The 14,276-nt window shown below is 47.1% G+C and overlaps 1 protein-coding gene, 1 long non-coding RNA gene and 1 pseudogene across 6 annotated transcripts; 1 reads left to right on the plus strand and 2 right to left on the minus strand.

Annotated features, from left to right (window-relative positions):
- Positions 1 to 223: 223 nt before the first annotated feature.
- Positions 224 to 8,424, minus strand: preb (prolactin regulatory element binding). 3 transcript variants are annotated; one of them, XR_009930830.1, is made up of 11 exons: positions 8,255 to 8,423; positions 7,573 to 7,747; positions 7,204 to 7,399; positions 6,842 to 7,080; positions 6,635 to 6,715; positions 6,274 to 6,401; positions 2,889 to 3,062; positions 2,652 to 2,724; positions 2,220 to 2,379; positions 695 to 862; positions 224 to 632 (listed from the first exon to the last, which is right to left on the minus strand). XR_009930830.1 is itself a non-coding variant. In XM_062466395.1 (10 exons), exons 2-10 carry the CDS (start codon positions 7,705 to 7,707, stop codon positions 771 to 773), a joined length of 1,278 nt encoding a protein of 425 aa, XP_062322379.1. In that variant the 5' UTR covers positions 7,708 to 7,742; positions 8,255 to 8,424; the 3' UTR covers positions 224 to 770. The 3 variants fall into 3 exon arrangements, 2 of the variants coding, with proteins under 2 accessions (XP_062322379.1, XP_062322378.1); XM_062466395.1 differs by having other exon boundaries at positions 224 to 862; positions 7,573 to 7,742; positions 8,255 to 8,424; XM_062466394.1 differs by having other exon boundaries at positions 224 to 862.
- Positions 8,425 to 10,658: 2,234 nt separating this feature from the next.
- On the plus strand, positions 10,659 to 11,540 carry LOC134023769 (putative nuclease HARBI1; annotated as a pseudogene).
- Positions 11,541 to 11,979: 439 nt separating this feature from the next.
- LOC134024024 (uncharacterized) lies at positions 11,980 to 14,065 on the minus strand. Of its 3 annotated transcripts, XR_009930833.1 has the most exons (5): positions 12,937 to 14,065; positions 12,537 to 12,607; positions 12,282 to 12,458; positions 12,153 to 12,196; positions 11,980 to 12,082 (listed from the first exon to the last, which is right to left on the minus strand). It is a non-coding gene; the product is annotated as an uncharacterized LOC134024024 (long non-coding RNA). The 3 variants fall into 3 exon arrangements; XR_009930832.1 differs by having other exon boundaries at positions 11,989 to 12,196; XR_009930831.1 differs by having other exon boundaries at positions 11,989 to 12,181; positions 12,270 to 12,458.
- Positions 14,066 to 14,276: the final 211 nt, after the last annotated feature.

A 14,276-nucleotide genomic window follows, 5' to 3' on the forward strand; every position in this document is an offset into this window, starting at 1 on the left:
CTCGGACTAGGTCCACTCTCTGAGTTAAGCGCGTGAATGAGGTCTTGGCGTGGGACACAATTGCTGGCCGAGTCAATCCATACATTTGAATGCAGTAGCCTATATTATGGACATACATACAGTAAATCAACCTACACATGGTCACCCTGCCTCCTAGTGGCCGAGCAGAGAAGCAGGGCTCACCTCTATCTGCAGTGGACAAGGACACACAACCACACAAACATAATTTTAAAGTAGATTTATATATTTTACACAACTCCTTAAATATTCGAATAAAAAAGGCCTTGGTCCTTGTACATTCCTGGTGATACAGAACCTCCCACTAAGCTAACCCCACAGGCCCTTAAATCTCGCCCTGATACAGAATTAGATATGAAGATGGATGCAGGTCTGGTTGAACCAAGTATGTCAGGTGGGGTAACCAGGGTTGTCATGGGAACCAGGGATCAAACAAACCAGTTTCAGAAATTAAATAAAATCAATAATGGGTGAGGCTGCTGTTAGCAGGCTGGCTGTGAGGCTGAGGTGTGGAGGTGGTGTTGCTGCTGCAGGCTCCGGGAACACAGCCTCAGGTCTGCAGGGTCCTGGTCGGCTCCTCTAGGTCCTGGTTAGCAGCTACAGGGCTCCTCTAGGTCCTGGTCAGCAGCTACAGGGCTCCTCTAGGTCCTGGTCAGCAGCTACAGGGCTCCTGTAGGTCCTGGTCAGCAGCTACAGGGCTCCTCTAGGTCCTGGTCAGCAGCTACAGGGCTCCTCTAGGTCCTGGTCAGCAGCTACAGGGCTCCTGGGAGGAGCAGCTGCAGCAGGACTGCCCCCAATACTAGGAGGCCCCCCAGGACCAGTAGCAGCCACAGCGGGAGGGACCCTGGGGAGAGACCAGGGGTTACTGATGCATGATGTACAGTAGACCAGGGGTTACTGATGCATGATGTACAGTAGACCAGGGGTTACTGATGCATGATGTACAGTAGACCAGGGGTTACTGATGCATGATGTACAGTAGACCAGCAGAGCTGGTGGTCAGTAGCAGGCAGGGCTTGAAATTGGCACCCGCCAAGCGCCAATGGCGTGTAGATTTTTGGGCTGGCGACTAAATTGTGTCCGATGCTCCGCCATTTGGGGAGTGAAATTGCGGAGTACAGCTCCCGACTTCCGCGCCTGTCATGATTAAAAAAAGCTTGCAACGCCAACACGAACAGTTGTGCGTGCATCTAGGTGTCAGAAAACCGGGAAGATAGCCTTTATAACAGCTAGAGAATGACACAGATAATACAAATAGTTAGATAGACAAAAAAGGTCGAGGATGACAGCATTTAAGAGAGAAAGAATTCCCCATTGATCTGTCACATCAGAATTTTGTTTTGGGTCACGAAAGTCTTGAAATTTGAGTGAGAATGTCGCCCGGTAGACCGCATTAGGCAGCAGCCATGTCTTCACGTCACAAAGTTCATAATTTTACAGTTTAAAGTCAATTCTACACCTAAAAAGTCGAACAGGGCAGCTTTCAAGAGATATGGGAATTCTGCTTTTAGCCAGCTGGTCCGATTATTTTTGTGATTTGTGTAAAACTGGCAATCTGAGTGAAACTGCGTCACCGTTACACTGTTTTGACGTCGTTAGCCTCAGACTCGGGTTGCTCACTGGCAGTGTGCACAATGTTGTATTTCACTCCATTCTACACTATAAACGTCAGGTAGGACTGCCTTTTGTAGATACAAGCCTGCTGAAGATAGCCAGCATCTCGGATTTCTTTAACCAAGCCTGTTTCATTCGTCATTTGCCTGAGAAAGCGACCTCCGTTAGCCAGGCTAGTTTTGCCCGATCACTTGGTCAGGCTATTTAAAGGTATCGGGGTCAAGTGACTTTTGTGCATGGACAAATGAAACGTAAATGTACGTGTTCAAAAAGTTAATGTCAAGCCCTGAAATCCAGTGGCCAGAGATATATGATGACCTGATCGACACGAGTAGTAGGCCCCTGAAACCCCCTGAATTAATAAATTATTTCAAAAAGTAAAATAGTTTGATTTTGTTTAATCCATTCTGATAGTGATTTACAATTATATTAAAATCATAGGTAAAGGTTGTTTATGTCAAACTATTTCAGAGTACGTCTGAAATGCCAGGTTTAATTTTGGCCGGAAAAAAATATTATTGGCTGGTAACTTTTTTCATCGGTAGCAGGTGTACAAGGTGTTGGGGCTGCAGGGCACCAGAACTCACATCTGCTGCGGACAGTATGCATCTGGCAGCGACTGTCCACCGCCACACTCAACATGGCGGCCTCGTGGTTGCCTCGCATCAGCTGGCCTTGAGCAGAGTCAGGCAGGAAGCACACATCTGTCACCACAATGCCATGAGACTCCTTCACGTAGTACAGCCTCTGCTCACACACACACACACACACACACACACTTAATGGCAGCATAGATACGTTTTGCAAAATCCAAAGCGCATGACGGGAGGTAGACAGACAGTCGAGAAGCCCGACCATCATTGCATTTGGTCCGAATGCCGTCCAATCATTAGTTCCGGCCCAACCTTAATGATCGGTCATGTTTACTACAGTCGTGTGACGCCCATGGATATCGGATTACCTGCCTTTACAACCAATGTGGGATGGGTTTTGTTTTTTGAATGTGTGTGTGCGCACACCTGGAGTGAGAAGGCAATGTAGACAGCCACGGATCCTGTCACAGTCCCCAGCCCTAAGTATGTTCCAGAGTCACTGTGAAGGTAACACAGCACCAACAACACTTAGGTTTAAAACACATCACATACACCGCAGAACACATCACATACACCGCAGATAAACAGACTCATCCCAACGACTTCTCTGAGACAGTGCCCTAAATAGAATCCCCCCGCTCCCTCCTCCCCCCCCCACCTCACCTGACGGCCAGACAGGATATGACCTCGGTGCCGCAGGGGGCCACTAGCATGGGCAGGAAGTTGGATGCATCCCACTTGGTGAGGTAGCACTGTGGGGGCTTCCTGTCTCGCTTGTGAGGGATCTGGACGGTGTACAGCCTCCGGGCTTCCTCCTGGTCTTCCACCCGGCCAAACCTGCACCACAACACCACCATCACAACACCACCATCACAACACCACCATCACAAAACCACCATCACAAAACCACCATCACAACACCACCATCACAACACCACCATCACAACACCACCATCACAAAACCACCATCAAAACACCACCATCACAACACCACCATCACAAAACCACCATCACAACACCACCATCACAAAACCACCATCACAACACCACCATCACAAAACCACCATCAAAACACCACCATCACAACACCACCATCACAACACCACCATCACAAAACCACCATCACAACACCACCATCACAAAACCACCATCAAAACACCACCATCACAACACCACCATCACAACACCACCATCACAACACCACCATCACAACACCACCATCACAACACCACCATCAAAACACCACCATCACAACACCACCATCACAAGACCACCATCACAACACCACCATCACAACACCACCATCACAAAACCACCATCACAACACCACCATCACAACACCACCATCACAAAACCACCATCAAAACACCACCATCACAAGACCACCATCACAAGACCACCATCACAAAACCACCATCAAAACACCACCATCACAACACCACCATCACAACACCACCATCACAACACCACCATCACAACACCACCATCACAACACCACCATCACAAAACCACCATCAAAACACCACCATCACAACACCACCATCACAACACCACCATCACAACACCACCATCACAAAACCACCATCAAAACACCACCATCACAACACCACCATCACAACACCACCATCACAACACCACCATCACAACACCACCATCACAACACCACCATCACAAAACCACCATCAAAACACCACCATCACAAAACCACCATCAAAACACCACCATCACAACACCACCATCACAAAACCACCATCACAACACCACCATCAAAACACCACCATCACAACACCACCATCACAACACCACCATCACAACACCACCATCACAAGACCACCATCACAACACCACCATCACAACACCACCATCACAAAACCACCATCAAAACACCACCATCACAACACCACCATCACAAAACCACCATCACAACACCACCATCACAACACCACCATCAAAACACCACCATCACAAAACCACCATCACAACACCACCATCACAACACCACCATCACAACACCACCATCACAACACCACCATCACAACACCACCATCACAACACCACCATCACAAAACCACCATCACAACACCACCATCACAACACCACCATCACAAAACCACCATCAAAACACCACCATCACAACACCACCATCACAAAACCACCATCACAACACCACCATCAAAACACCACCATCACAACACCACCATCAAAACACCACCATCACAAAACCACCATCACAACACCACCATCACAACACCACCATCACAACACCACCATCACAACACCACCATCACAACACCACCATCACAAAACCACCATCACAACACCACCATCACAACACCACCATCACAACACCACCATCACAACACCACCATCACAACACCACCATCACAACACCACCATCACAACACCACCATCACAACACCACCATCACAACACCACCATCACAAGACCACCATCACAAGACCACCATCACAACACCACCATCACAAAACCACCATCACAACACCACCATCACAACACCACCATCACAAAACCACCATCACAACACCACCATCACAACACCACCATCACAAAACCACCATCAAAACACCACCATCAAAACACCACCATCACAACAACAGGTAATCAGGGGGCTGTTCCATAAAGCTAGTTTACCAATTAAGCCAGGCTTATGTCAAAGGCCTGCAGGCCTGGTATCTGTAGGGCTGTATGAGAGTACCTGCAGGCCTGGTATCTGTAGGGCTGTATGAGGGTACCTGCAGGCCTGGTATCTGTAGGGCTGTATGAGGGTACCTGCAGGCCTGGTATCTGTAGGGCTGTATGAGGGTACCTGCAGGCCTGGTATCTGTAGGGCTGTATGAGAGTACCTGCAGGCCTGGTATCTGTAGGGCTGTATGAGAGTACCTGCAGGCCTGGTATCTGTAGGGCTGTATGAGAGTACCTGCAGGCCTGGTATCTGTAGGGCTGTATGAGGGTACCTGCAGGCCTGGTATCTGTAGGGCTGTATGAGGGTACCTGCAGGCCTGGTATCTGTAGGGCTGTATGAGGGTACCTGCAGGCCTGGTATCTGTAGGGCTGTATGAGGGTACCTGCAGGCCTGGTATCTGTAGGGCTGTATGAGAGTACCTACAGGCCTGGTATCTGTAGGGCTGTATGAGGGTACCTGCAGGCCTGGTATCTGTAGGGCTGTATGAGGGTACCTGCAGGCCTGGTATCTGTAGGGCTGTATGAGGGTACCTGCAGGCCTGGTATCTGTAGGGCTGTATGAGGGTACCTGCAGGCCTGGTATCTGTAGGGCTGTATGAGAGTACCTGCAGGCCTGGTATCTGTAGGGCTGTATGAGAGTACCTGCAGGCCTGGTATCTGTAGGGCTGTATGAGGGTACCTGCAGGCCTGGTATCTGTAGGGCTGTATGAGGGTACCTGCAGGCCTGGTATCTGTAGGGCTGTATGAGGGTACCTGCAGGCCTGGTATCTGTAGGGCTGTATGAGGGTACCTGCAGGCCTGGTATCTGTAGGGCTGTATGAGAGTACCTGCAGGCCTGGTATCTGTAGGGCTGTATGAGAGTACCTGCAGGCCTGGTATCTGTAGGGCTGTATGAGAGTACCTGCAGGCCTGGTATCTGTAGGGCTGTATGAGGGTACCTGCAGGCCTGGTATCTGTAGGGCTGTATGAGGGTACCTGCAGGCCTGGTATCTGTAGGGCTGTATGAGGGTACCTGCAGGCCTGGTATCTGTAGGGCTGTATGAGGGTACCTGCAGGCCTGGTATCTGTAGGGCTGTATGAGGGTACCTGCAGGCCTGGTATCTGTAGGGCTGTATGAGAGTACCTGCAGGCCTGGTATCTGTAGGGCTGTATGAGAGTACCTGCAGGCCTGGTATCTGTAGGGCTGTATGAGAGTACCTGCAGGCCTGGTATCTGTAGGGCTGTATGAGGGTACCTGCAGGCCTGGTATCTGTAGGGCTGTATGAGGGTACCTGCAGGCCTGGTATCTGTAGGGCTGTATGAGAGTACCTGCAGGCCTGGTATCTGTAGGGCTGTATGAGGGTACCTGCAGGCCTGGTATCTGTAGGTCCTCTCTGCCACCTGAGGCAGAGCTCTGCTCCAGTCTAGGCTCATGTTTAGCTGTGTCCCACACCACAGGCTGCAGGCCAGGTCTCTGCCCACCGTCACCAGGTGCTGGAACATACACATATGCATGCATATCACACACAATAAAATCCCACTGTCTACTTTAGAACGTTTTAATGAAAGGCTTCTGCAATTTTACCTTCACTAATGTCCTACCAGGTTATCTTCACTACTGTCCTACCAGGTTATCTTCACTACTGGCCTACCAGGTTATCTTCACTACTGGCCTACCAGGTTATCTTCACTACTGGCCTACCAGGTTATCTTCACTAATGTCCTACCTTGTTGTCTTCACTAATGTCCAAGTCTTCTACCTCCCCCTCGTGGGCTTTGAAGTCATACTTCTCCTTCAGGGATGGATACTGCAGGAAGTACAGTCAGACAACAGTTTAACAAGAGATACTACTGTAGTACAATCTTGTACCTGTCCCCCCGCCCCTCCCTGCTCCCCCCACCACGCCCCTCCCTCCCGCTCCCCCCCAGCTGACCTCCCAGACTCGTATATGCCCGTCCGTGCCCCCGACCAGCAGCAGACTGAGGTCTGGGCTGAACCTGACCACCTTCTGGAGGGGGTCCTGGGGGTTGAGATCAGACTGCACCTCCCCCACCCCCTCCACGAAGATCTGGGGCGTGTCCTCCTTGGTGTCCCCCCCCGCGGCCCCAGAGGCCCCCTCTCTGGCCCCCCGCCCTGCTCTCCTCCTGGTGCCACCCTGCTCTCTGCTGCCCCCTGATGGACACATGGGGAACCACAGAAACATGTCAGCATTCTGAGTACTATTCAGCCCTTCTTACAGACACCCTGCTGGACTGCTGTTAGAAGACCCCCTGCTGGGCTGCCGCCCCTCTTTACCCTCTGTGGCTGCAGCCTTGCGTCCCTCCTTCTCCTCCTTGCGTCTGAACCGCATGAGGCAGCAGCTCCCGTCCTGCCCCGCGGCGATGACGTCGCCCCCCAGGGCCATGTTCATGGTGGCCCGCGTCTCTGTGTCGTGGGTGTGGAGCAGCGTGGCAGTGAACTGGCCCCCTGACATCCCCAAACCCAGGAAGTGCTGCAACAACAACAACTGGGTGATTCTTATCCCTCCATAGGAGAAGGAGAATGAACAATCAGGGCATAAAGAATGTGTTCATTTAACATATCTTGATCTGATGCTCCACAACAGAGCTCTATCCGTCCCAACAGAGCTATCAGATCAGAGCAACATAAAGGGCTCTTTATTACCAGAGCGTTCTTTATCCCCGTCTTCGAGGCACCTCCGCCGCCCGCCGTGATTACCAACCCCGTTTTAGGATCTACTTTGACGGTATAGAGGGGGAAGGGGGCTCGGTACAAGTCTGGTACCTTCCGTCTACCCATGACTCAACGTTTGGTAGCTCTCTCTCCAATTCTAACTGCACTGTAGAAATAGGACCCACAAGACAAAACACAGACATTAACTTTACAGAAACAAATGAAGACCTAGCAATTAACATGATTCAGAACTGTAAGTGGAAGTTTGTCAATCGACGTCGGTGCGGATACAGCGTACGCTGACATGTCCATTATTAGCAGTGAGTAAACAAGGTATAAAGGAGCTAAGTTGCTAGCTACGGCTGGCTAGCTTTATTAGCTAAATAACGGGGTGATTCTACAATTGTTTTGTCTTGAAAATTGGGTGTACAGAAGCTTGCAGTATTCTCATGAAACAACTATTATGCACGCTATAAGACAACTGCAGAAACAGAACTGAGATCCACTGCCCTGCCGTGTTGGAGCCCAGCTGGCTCAGTTACACCAAAGCGCATATGCACTACAGCCCTACAGATGATCAGCTGTACTAACGTTAGCTATGTGCTTCTCTAGCTTCCTACTGCTAGCAGCCGTATCCGCGTTTTAGGTGGCAAGCTTGCTAGCCATGAGTTACCTGTAGGAATTGCTCCGTTTTTTCTTCTGTTGTAGTTTTGTTAGCTACTTAGCTAATAACATTATGAACTGTTAATGTATGCACACAATTAAAGTAGCAGAAACCCAAGTGTCAAAGCTACCTGACGTTACTTCCTTCCCCAGGCTACACGTCAGCTGCACACGCGTCAGCTCAACGTCATTACGTCACTCCGTCAAAAAAGGCGCGTTCGACATCGACTGCGGCTGCATGAAACGACCGGCGAGAGTTGCCGCTTGCAGTCGGGGAGGAGTTAAAAACGCCTCCTTAAAGTCGGACATTCCTGCTTCTCGTGGTTTGCTGCGTTAACGTCGTCATGAACTCAATCTCCTCAACTCAATTAAACGTAGTCTTTCCGTTAGTGAAGAGGCGGACTAAAACCCTTCAACAAATATTTAATAAATTAAACAGTTTGGTCCGGATTTGAGCATTGGCGAAACTGAAGGTGTCAGAATAAAGACAAAACACGCGTCGTTGTTAGTCTGGCCAATCATGAAATAGCTGTGTCGTCATTAGAACCCGTGCAGTTGCTCTCTCGGCTACACAGCCGGCAGTTCTCGAATCGATCTCAAGGTAGCCTACTTTGACAGTGACCGAGCCTCGGCGCCGTCAAAAAGTCTAACCAGAATTCTATGGCAGGCCAAAAGGACAAGTATTAGGACGTCTCTGTGTGTAAACCACGCGTAATTTACGCCGACTTTGTATGGAAGTCGGCGTAATGGACGCCGTCTTTGCATGCAAAGTCGGCGTAAATTACGCGTGGTTTACACACGGAGACGTCCTAATACTTGTCCTTTTGGCCTGCCATATTCTGGTTAGACTTTTTGTCCGACTTGAGACGGCGCCGAGGCTAGGTCACTGTGACGTAGCCATCAAAGTACCGTGAGATCGATTCGAGAACTGCCGGCTGTGTAGCCGAGCGCATTTTCTCAAGAGCACGTACTGCACGGGTTCAAATGACGACACAGCTATTTCATGATTGGCCAGACTCACACACGACAACTTTGACGTGTGTTTTGTAATTATTCTGACACCTTCAGTTTCGCCAACGCTCAAATCCGGACCAAACAGTTTAATTGAATTAAAAATGTGTTGAAGAAAGGGTTTTAGTCCGCCTCTTCACTAACGGAAAGACTAAGTTTAATTATAAATAAAGTAAAGTAAGCAAACAGCGCTTGATCGGCCATGACTGACGTCAACGCAGCAAACCACGAGAAGCTGGAATGTCCGACTTTACAGAGCCGTTTTCAACTCCTCCCCGACTGCAAGCGGCTACTCTCGCCGGTCGTTTCATGCAGCCGCAGTCCATGTCGAACGCACCTAATATCACGGTCCTTTTCCTATACTTTTCAATTGTTTCTCCTAAGTCAAATCTCGTGTGATTCTGTTTTATAAGGATTTTACTTTTTATCCCCCTAATTTTTCAAGGATAAGCAACACGTCTGGGTGCATCACAATTGAAAACAAATGGGAGAATTAAAAATACATTATCATTGTTGTCCTCGAAATTCAATATCCACAGTAGCAAAGACCAGGGGGCTATTGCACGAAACCAGGATAAGGGATTAAGTCGGGATATTCAAGTTATCCTGGATGAATTTAGCTTTGACTTGGTTGCACGAAAGCAGGTTGAATTAAACCCAGCCAAGTAACCATGGAGATTTATTCTTTGCAGCTAGCCTGCTCCAGAGCAGGCTAACAGCCAGGCTAAGATTAATTCTGGAGTCTCATGTGTTAAATCAGCTGCCGCTCTGATCCGAAATAAAAATTTTAACAGTTATTCCGTTGTCTTCTGAATGTGTTCGGATTTATTTTTATTAACATGCATTACTTGTCACTATTGCTGTCACAAGTTGATTTTAAACCCTAGCCTACTATTGCAGTTTTTAGATGTTTAGAAATGGTTGACGAAGTTGCAACGGTGATTTCAATAAAGTCAGTGATGAAGGCGATATATAAAGTCCTATTCACCTGTGTTTCTTCTTGCACCATGGCATGCCCATTTCTTAATGACGTGTTGGACGACGAAGCACTGATACTGAGACGTGCTTTCAGACGTGAGAGGGTGTTTCGTGACAGATCTGACCCTTTGGCTTTTTCGGACGAGTACCTGCATGAGAGGTATAGGTTTTCTGGAGATGGGATCCGTTATTTGTGTAGACTGCTGGGTCCCAAAATTCAGCACCGCACAGGGCGAAGCCATGCTCTCACCATCCCACAGATGGTCTGTGTGGCACTGCGCTTTTTCGCAAGCGGCATGTTTTTATATGCCGTGGGAGATGCCGAACCCTTGAATAAAGGTACCATTTGCCGTACGGTCAAAAGTGTGTGTTTGGCACTGAAGTCCTTGGCACACATCTTCATTACCTTCCCTGGCCACAGAAGAATGTGTTACATCAAGGAGGATTTCCACAAGATTGCAGGTAACTTGAATTATAGATTACAAAAAGTGTTAAGTTAGAACAGTCACCAAATACTCAGACTATTTTGTGTTACAGGTTTCCCTAATGTCATTGGTGCGCTGGACTGCACACACATCCGAATTAAACGCCCCTCAGGGGCCCATGAGGGAGATTATGTCAATCGAAAATCCTTCCACAGTATCAATGTTCAGGTAAAAATTATGTAATTACTGTCAACTAGCCAAATATTCTGTGCATTAAATGTGTAATGAATAGGCAACATTGCATCGTTTCAGATGATCTGTGATGCTTCCTGCATGATCACCAATGTGGAGGCAAAGTGGCCTGGGTCTGTCCATGACTCCCGAGTTTTCAGGTCCAGTACCATTTCCCAGCGACTGTCACAAGGTATGCCACACACATTTCACTGATAAACACAATTGCGTCAAAGGTTTAACTTATGTGTAGTTGTAATGATTACATTTTGTATTCTCAGGTGAATTCTCTGGTGTTCTTCTGGGAGACAAGGGTTATGCCTGTGAGACATACCTTCTCACTCCACTAGCAGACCCTCAGACAGCAGCACAGCAAGGGTACAATCTTGCCCATGCAAGAACAAGGGGCCGAATTGAAATGGCATTTGGCCTTCTAAAGTCACGTTTTCAGTGTCTCCACCACCTGAGGGTCACCCCAGACAGGGCATGTGACATCACTGAGCTTGCACTGTCCTACATAATGTTGCCTGTCTGAGGAGAGAAAGGGGTCCTGCACTGGCACCGGAGATTGAGTGGGACAATGCAGCAATCTTCCCAGATAACATAAATCGCAGGCTAGTCAGAGACCAATATATTAATTATTTTACATAAAAAAACTTTATTTTCTTGTCCTTCTCAGGCAAGCTGGGAAGAGAGACAAAATAAATACATTGTTTTACCGATATGCAAAAGTGTGGATTGAAGTCATTTACTTATTTTTCTAGTTTCTTTATCTCCAGATCCAGTTTCCTCAGTTTTTTGTTCTTGATTTGTACATCAAGGTCCAGATCCTGGAGGCACCTCTTATTTACAGCAATCTTTGCATCTGCCAGCTCGATTTGCTTTTTTAGATGCTGCGTGTACAGACATCTGACAGTTTGTGAAGTCTGTAAACCATTCATTGATTAGCACAGCAGGAATTGTGCATGATTTAGATTTCCTTTAGCCCATACGTACTATGTTGCCAGGCTGGCTGTCGAGCTGTACTGCGTCTGGATCCTGTTACAAATATATATTATGAGTGCTATATAACTGACTTCTCATCCATTAAGGTCTAAATATGCATTTCCATACGATTTACATGATACCTCAGGCCTTCTGGAATCCAGTGACACAGTCTCCTCGTCATCCCATATGGCAGAAGTTCCTTCCCCCTGCCATATTGAATATACTTTTTATTGACAGGATGTGCCAAGCCTTGTGCTTTTAACGAATAATACTCACTGGATCTTCGCCTGGTGGCAGGAGTGTAACTGTGTCCCCGGACACTGCAAGGCAAAACAAGGTCAGACAGTCCACATATGCCCGTATAAATGGGTAATTGTGTTTGATATGCAGTACTGGAAAATGTACCATGGATAAGGAGGGCAGTTTCTGCAGGTGGAACACAGTCTGTAGCTGTCCCACCCTCAATCCCTTCCATCACTGGCCTTCCCTGATTTAAATCCAGGGCCAATTCCTCAGCTGGGGTGAAGCCTGGAGCTGGTGGCCCTCCCCCAGTGCCAGAAAAATGAGCCTTCTTCTTAACTGCTAAAATCAGTTTAGATAAAATATGTGAGCAGGCATAGTAATTTCTACATACCATTTGCAAACTGTTAAGGCACTTACCAGACTGCAAAATGTTTTTATATTTAATTTTGACTTGTTGCCACAATCTTTTCTGTCCAGTCATGTTTGTTCTGTATGAACATTAATTGTAGAAAGATATTTAGAATTAGACAGGGTTTGACAAGGGTTTGAAATTAGGCCTAGTCTTTAGGGTAAATTTCCCGAGGAACCTTAATTCCCTGCTCACTTTTGAGGGAAAGTAGGCTTAATAATAATACATTTTATTTATAGAGTGCTTTGCATGGTAGGCTACTCAAAGAGACGTTACAGTAAAACCAGCACATAAACACAGATAGGCCTACAGCAATAAAACCAACACATAAAACAAGCATATTAAAAGCAATTAAAACAGAGTGTACAACTTTCCTTGTAAGTACATATTTTTAAATAGGCTACTTACGCATTCAGTCGGTCAGCGATTGTCTGCCAGGCTTGTTCTCGCTGTTTAATAACGACTGCCGTATTCCCCTTTTTGCAAATAATATGCTTCACCTCCTCATACATCTCCATTATTAATTTCTGCTCAGCGGGTGAAAAATATGCTGCACTCGTCTTCTCCATTTCTGCATCAGTGAATTTGTGATCGATACCATGGTCTATTTAAGAAATCCGTGAAGGTGCACTTATCCCAACTATGTACACCTGGATTGACATAGCGCCACCTTCTCATCCTGGCTTGGCAAACGTGCAACCGATTCAGCCGCGATGAGTGGATAACACTAAATCAAGCTGCGCTTTTTCAGTTATCCTGGATATCTTTATTCTACTTTTGTGCATTAGCCCCCAGGGGGGTGTTCCATCAACGTCGATTAAGGAAAAGCTAGACTTATCTCGCCAAGTCTCACTTACTTTAGCGAGAGTTCCGTTCCATTAAGGTGGCTTATTTTAGTTCTAGCTACGTAACCAAGGTAACTTATACTTCGGAACTAGCCTGATCCGTGTCAGGCTAAAAGTCAAGCTAAACTAAAATGTGTTGCAAATAATTTCAAACAGGCGGAAACAGAATCTCAAAAGACAGTTCCGTCGAGTAAATTCCTGCGCGCAAACCACTTTAGTCCGTGTTCGGAAACGTAAATTCAGACTTTTTGAAGTGCAGACATTAATGATTTAGCTACATGTTTACTTCATCTCCAAAAAATATATTAATTTAAATAAACAAGTTAAGAAATAATGTCACTTTTGTTTTCAAAAGCCATTGGTTAATTGACATAAAATAAGGATTTAGAAACTAAGCAGAGCGTCTAGACAAGTTACAATCAATTATGGCGTATCCGTTCTTTGACAACCCTGTGGTGGATGAAGGTGCTCAGATTATACAAAGAGCGTTTATCCCACCAGCCCCAAGGGTCTTCAGAGACAGAAGTAATGGTTCCCTGACCAGTATCTGTGGAAGAAGTATAGGTTCAGCAGGCCCAACATAGTTTATCTAGATAAATGTAATTGTCATTCTTAAAAAAAAAAAACATAAATATATATATATATGAAATAACACTTTAGCAACTCTTAAGGATGGCAATGAACACATAAGAGCAGCCTACCATCCTTTGTAAAAAGTAATAGAAAGGAGAGTGACTATAATAGTAGAAAGGAGGGTAGTAGACTGCAGTCTATGTAGGTAGGCCTAGACTATGTAGTCTGCTGGAATCACACACAAGGAAGCAAACCCACTGTAGCCAAGCCACTGTTCAGTCTGTCTGCATCTGTCTATGTCTTTGCATGTGGGACATTCTTGAACGGGCA

This window comes from Osmerus eperlanus, chromosome 7 (genome assembly GCF_963692335.1).
Source record: "Osmerus eperlanus chromosome 7, fOsmEpe2.1, whole genome shotgun sequence".
In the NCBI taxonomy this organism is placed as follows: Eukaryota; Metazoa; Chordata; class Actinopteri; order Osmeriformes; family Osmeridae; genus Osmerus; species Osmerus eperlanus.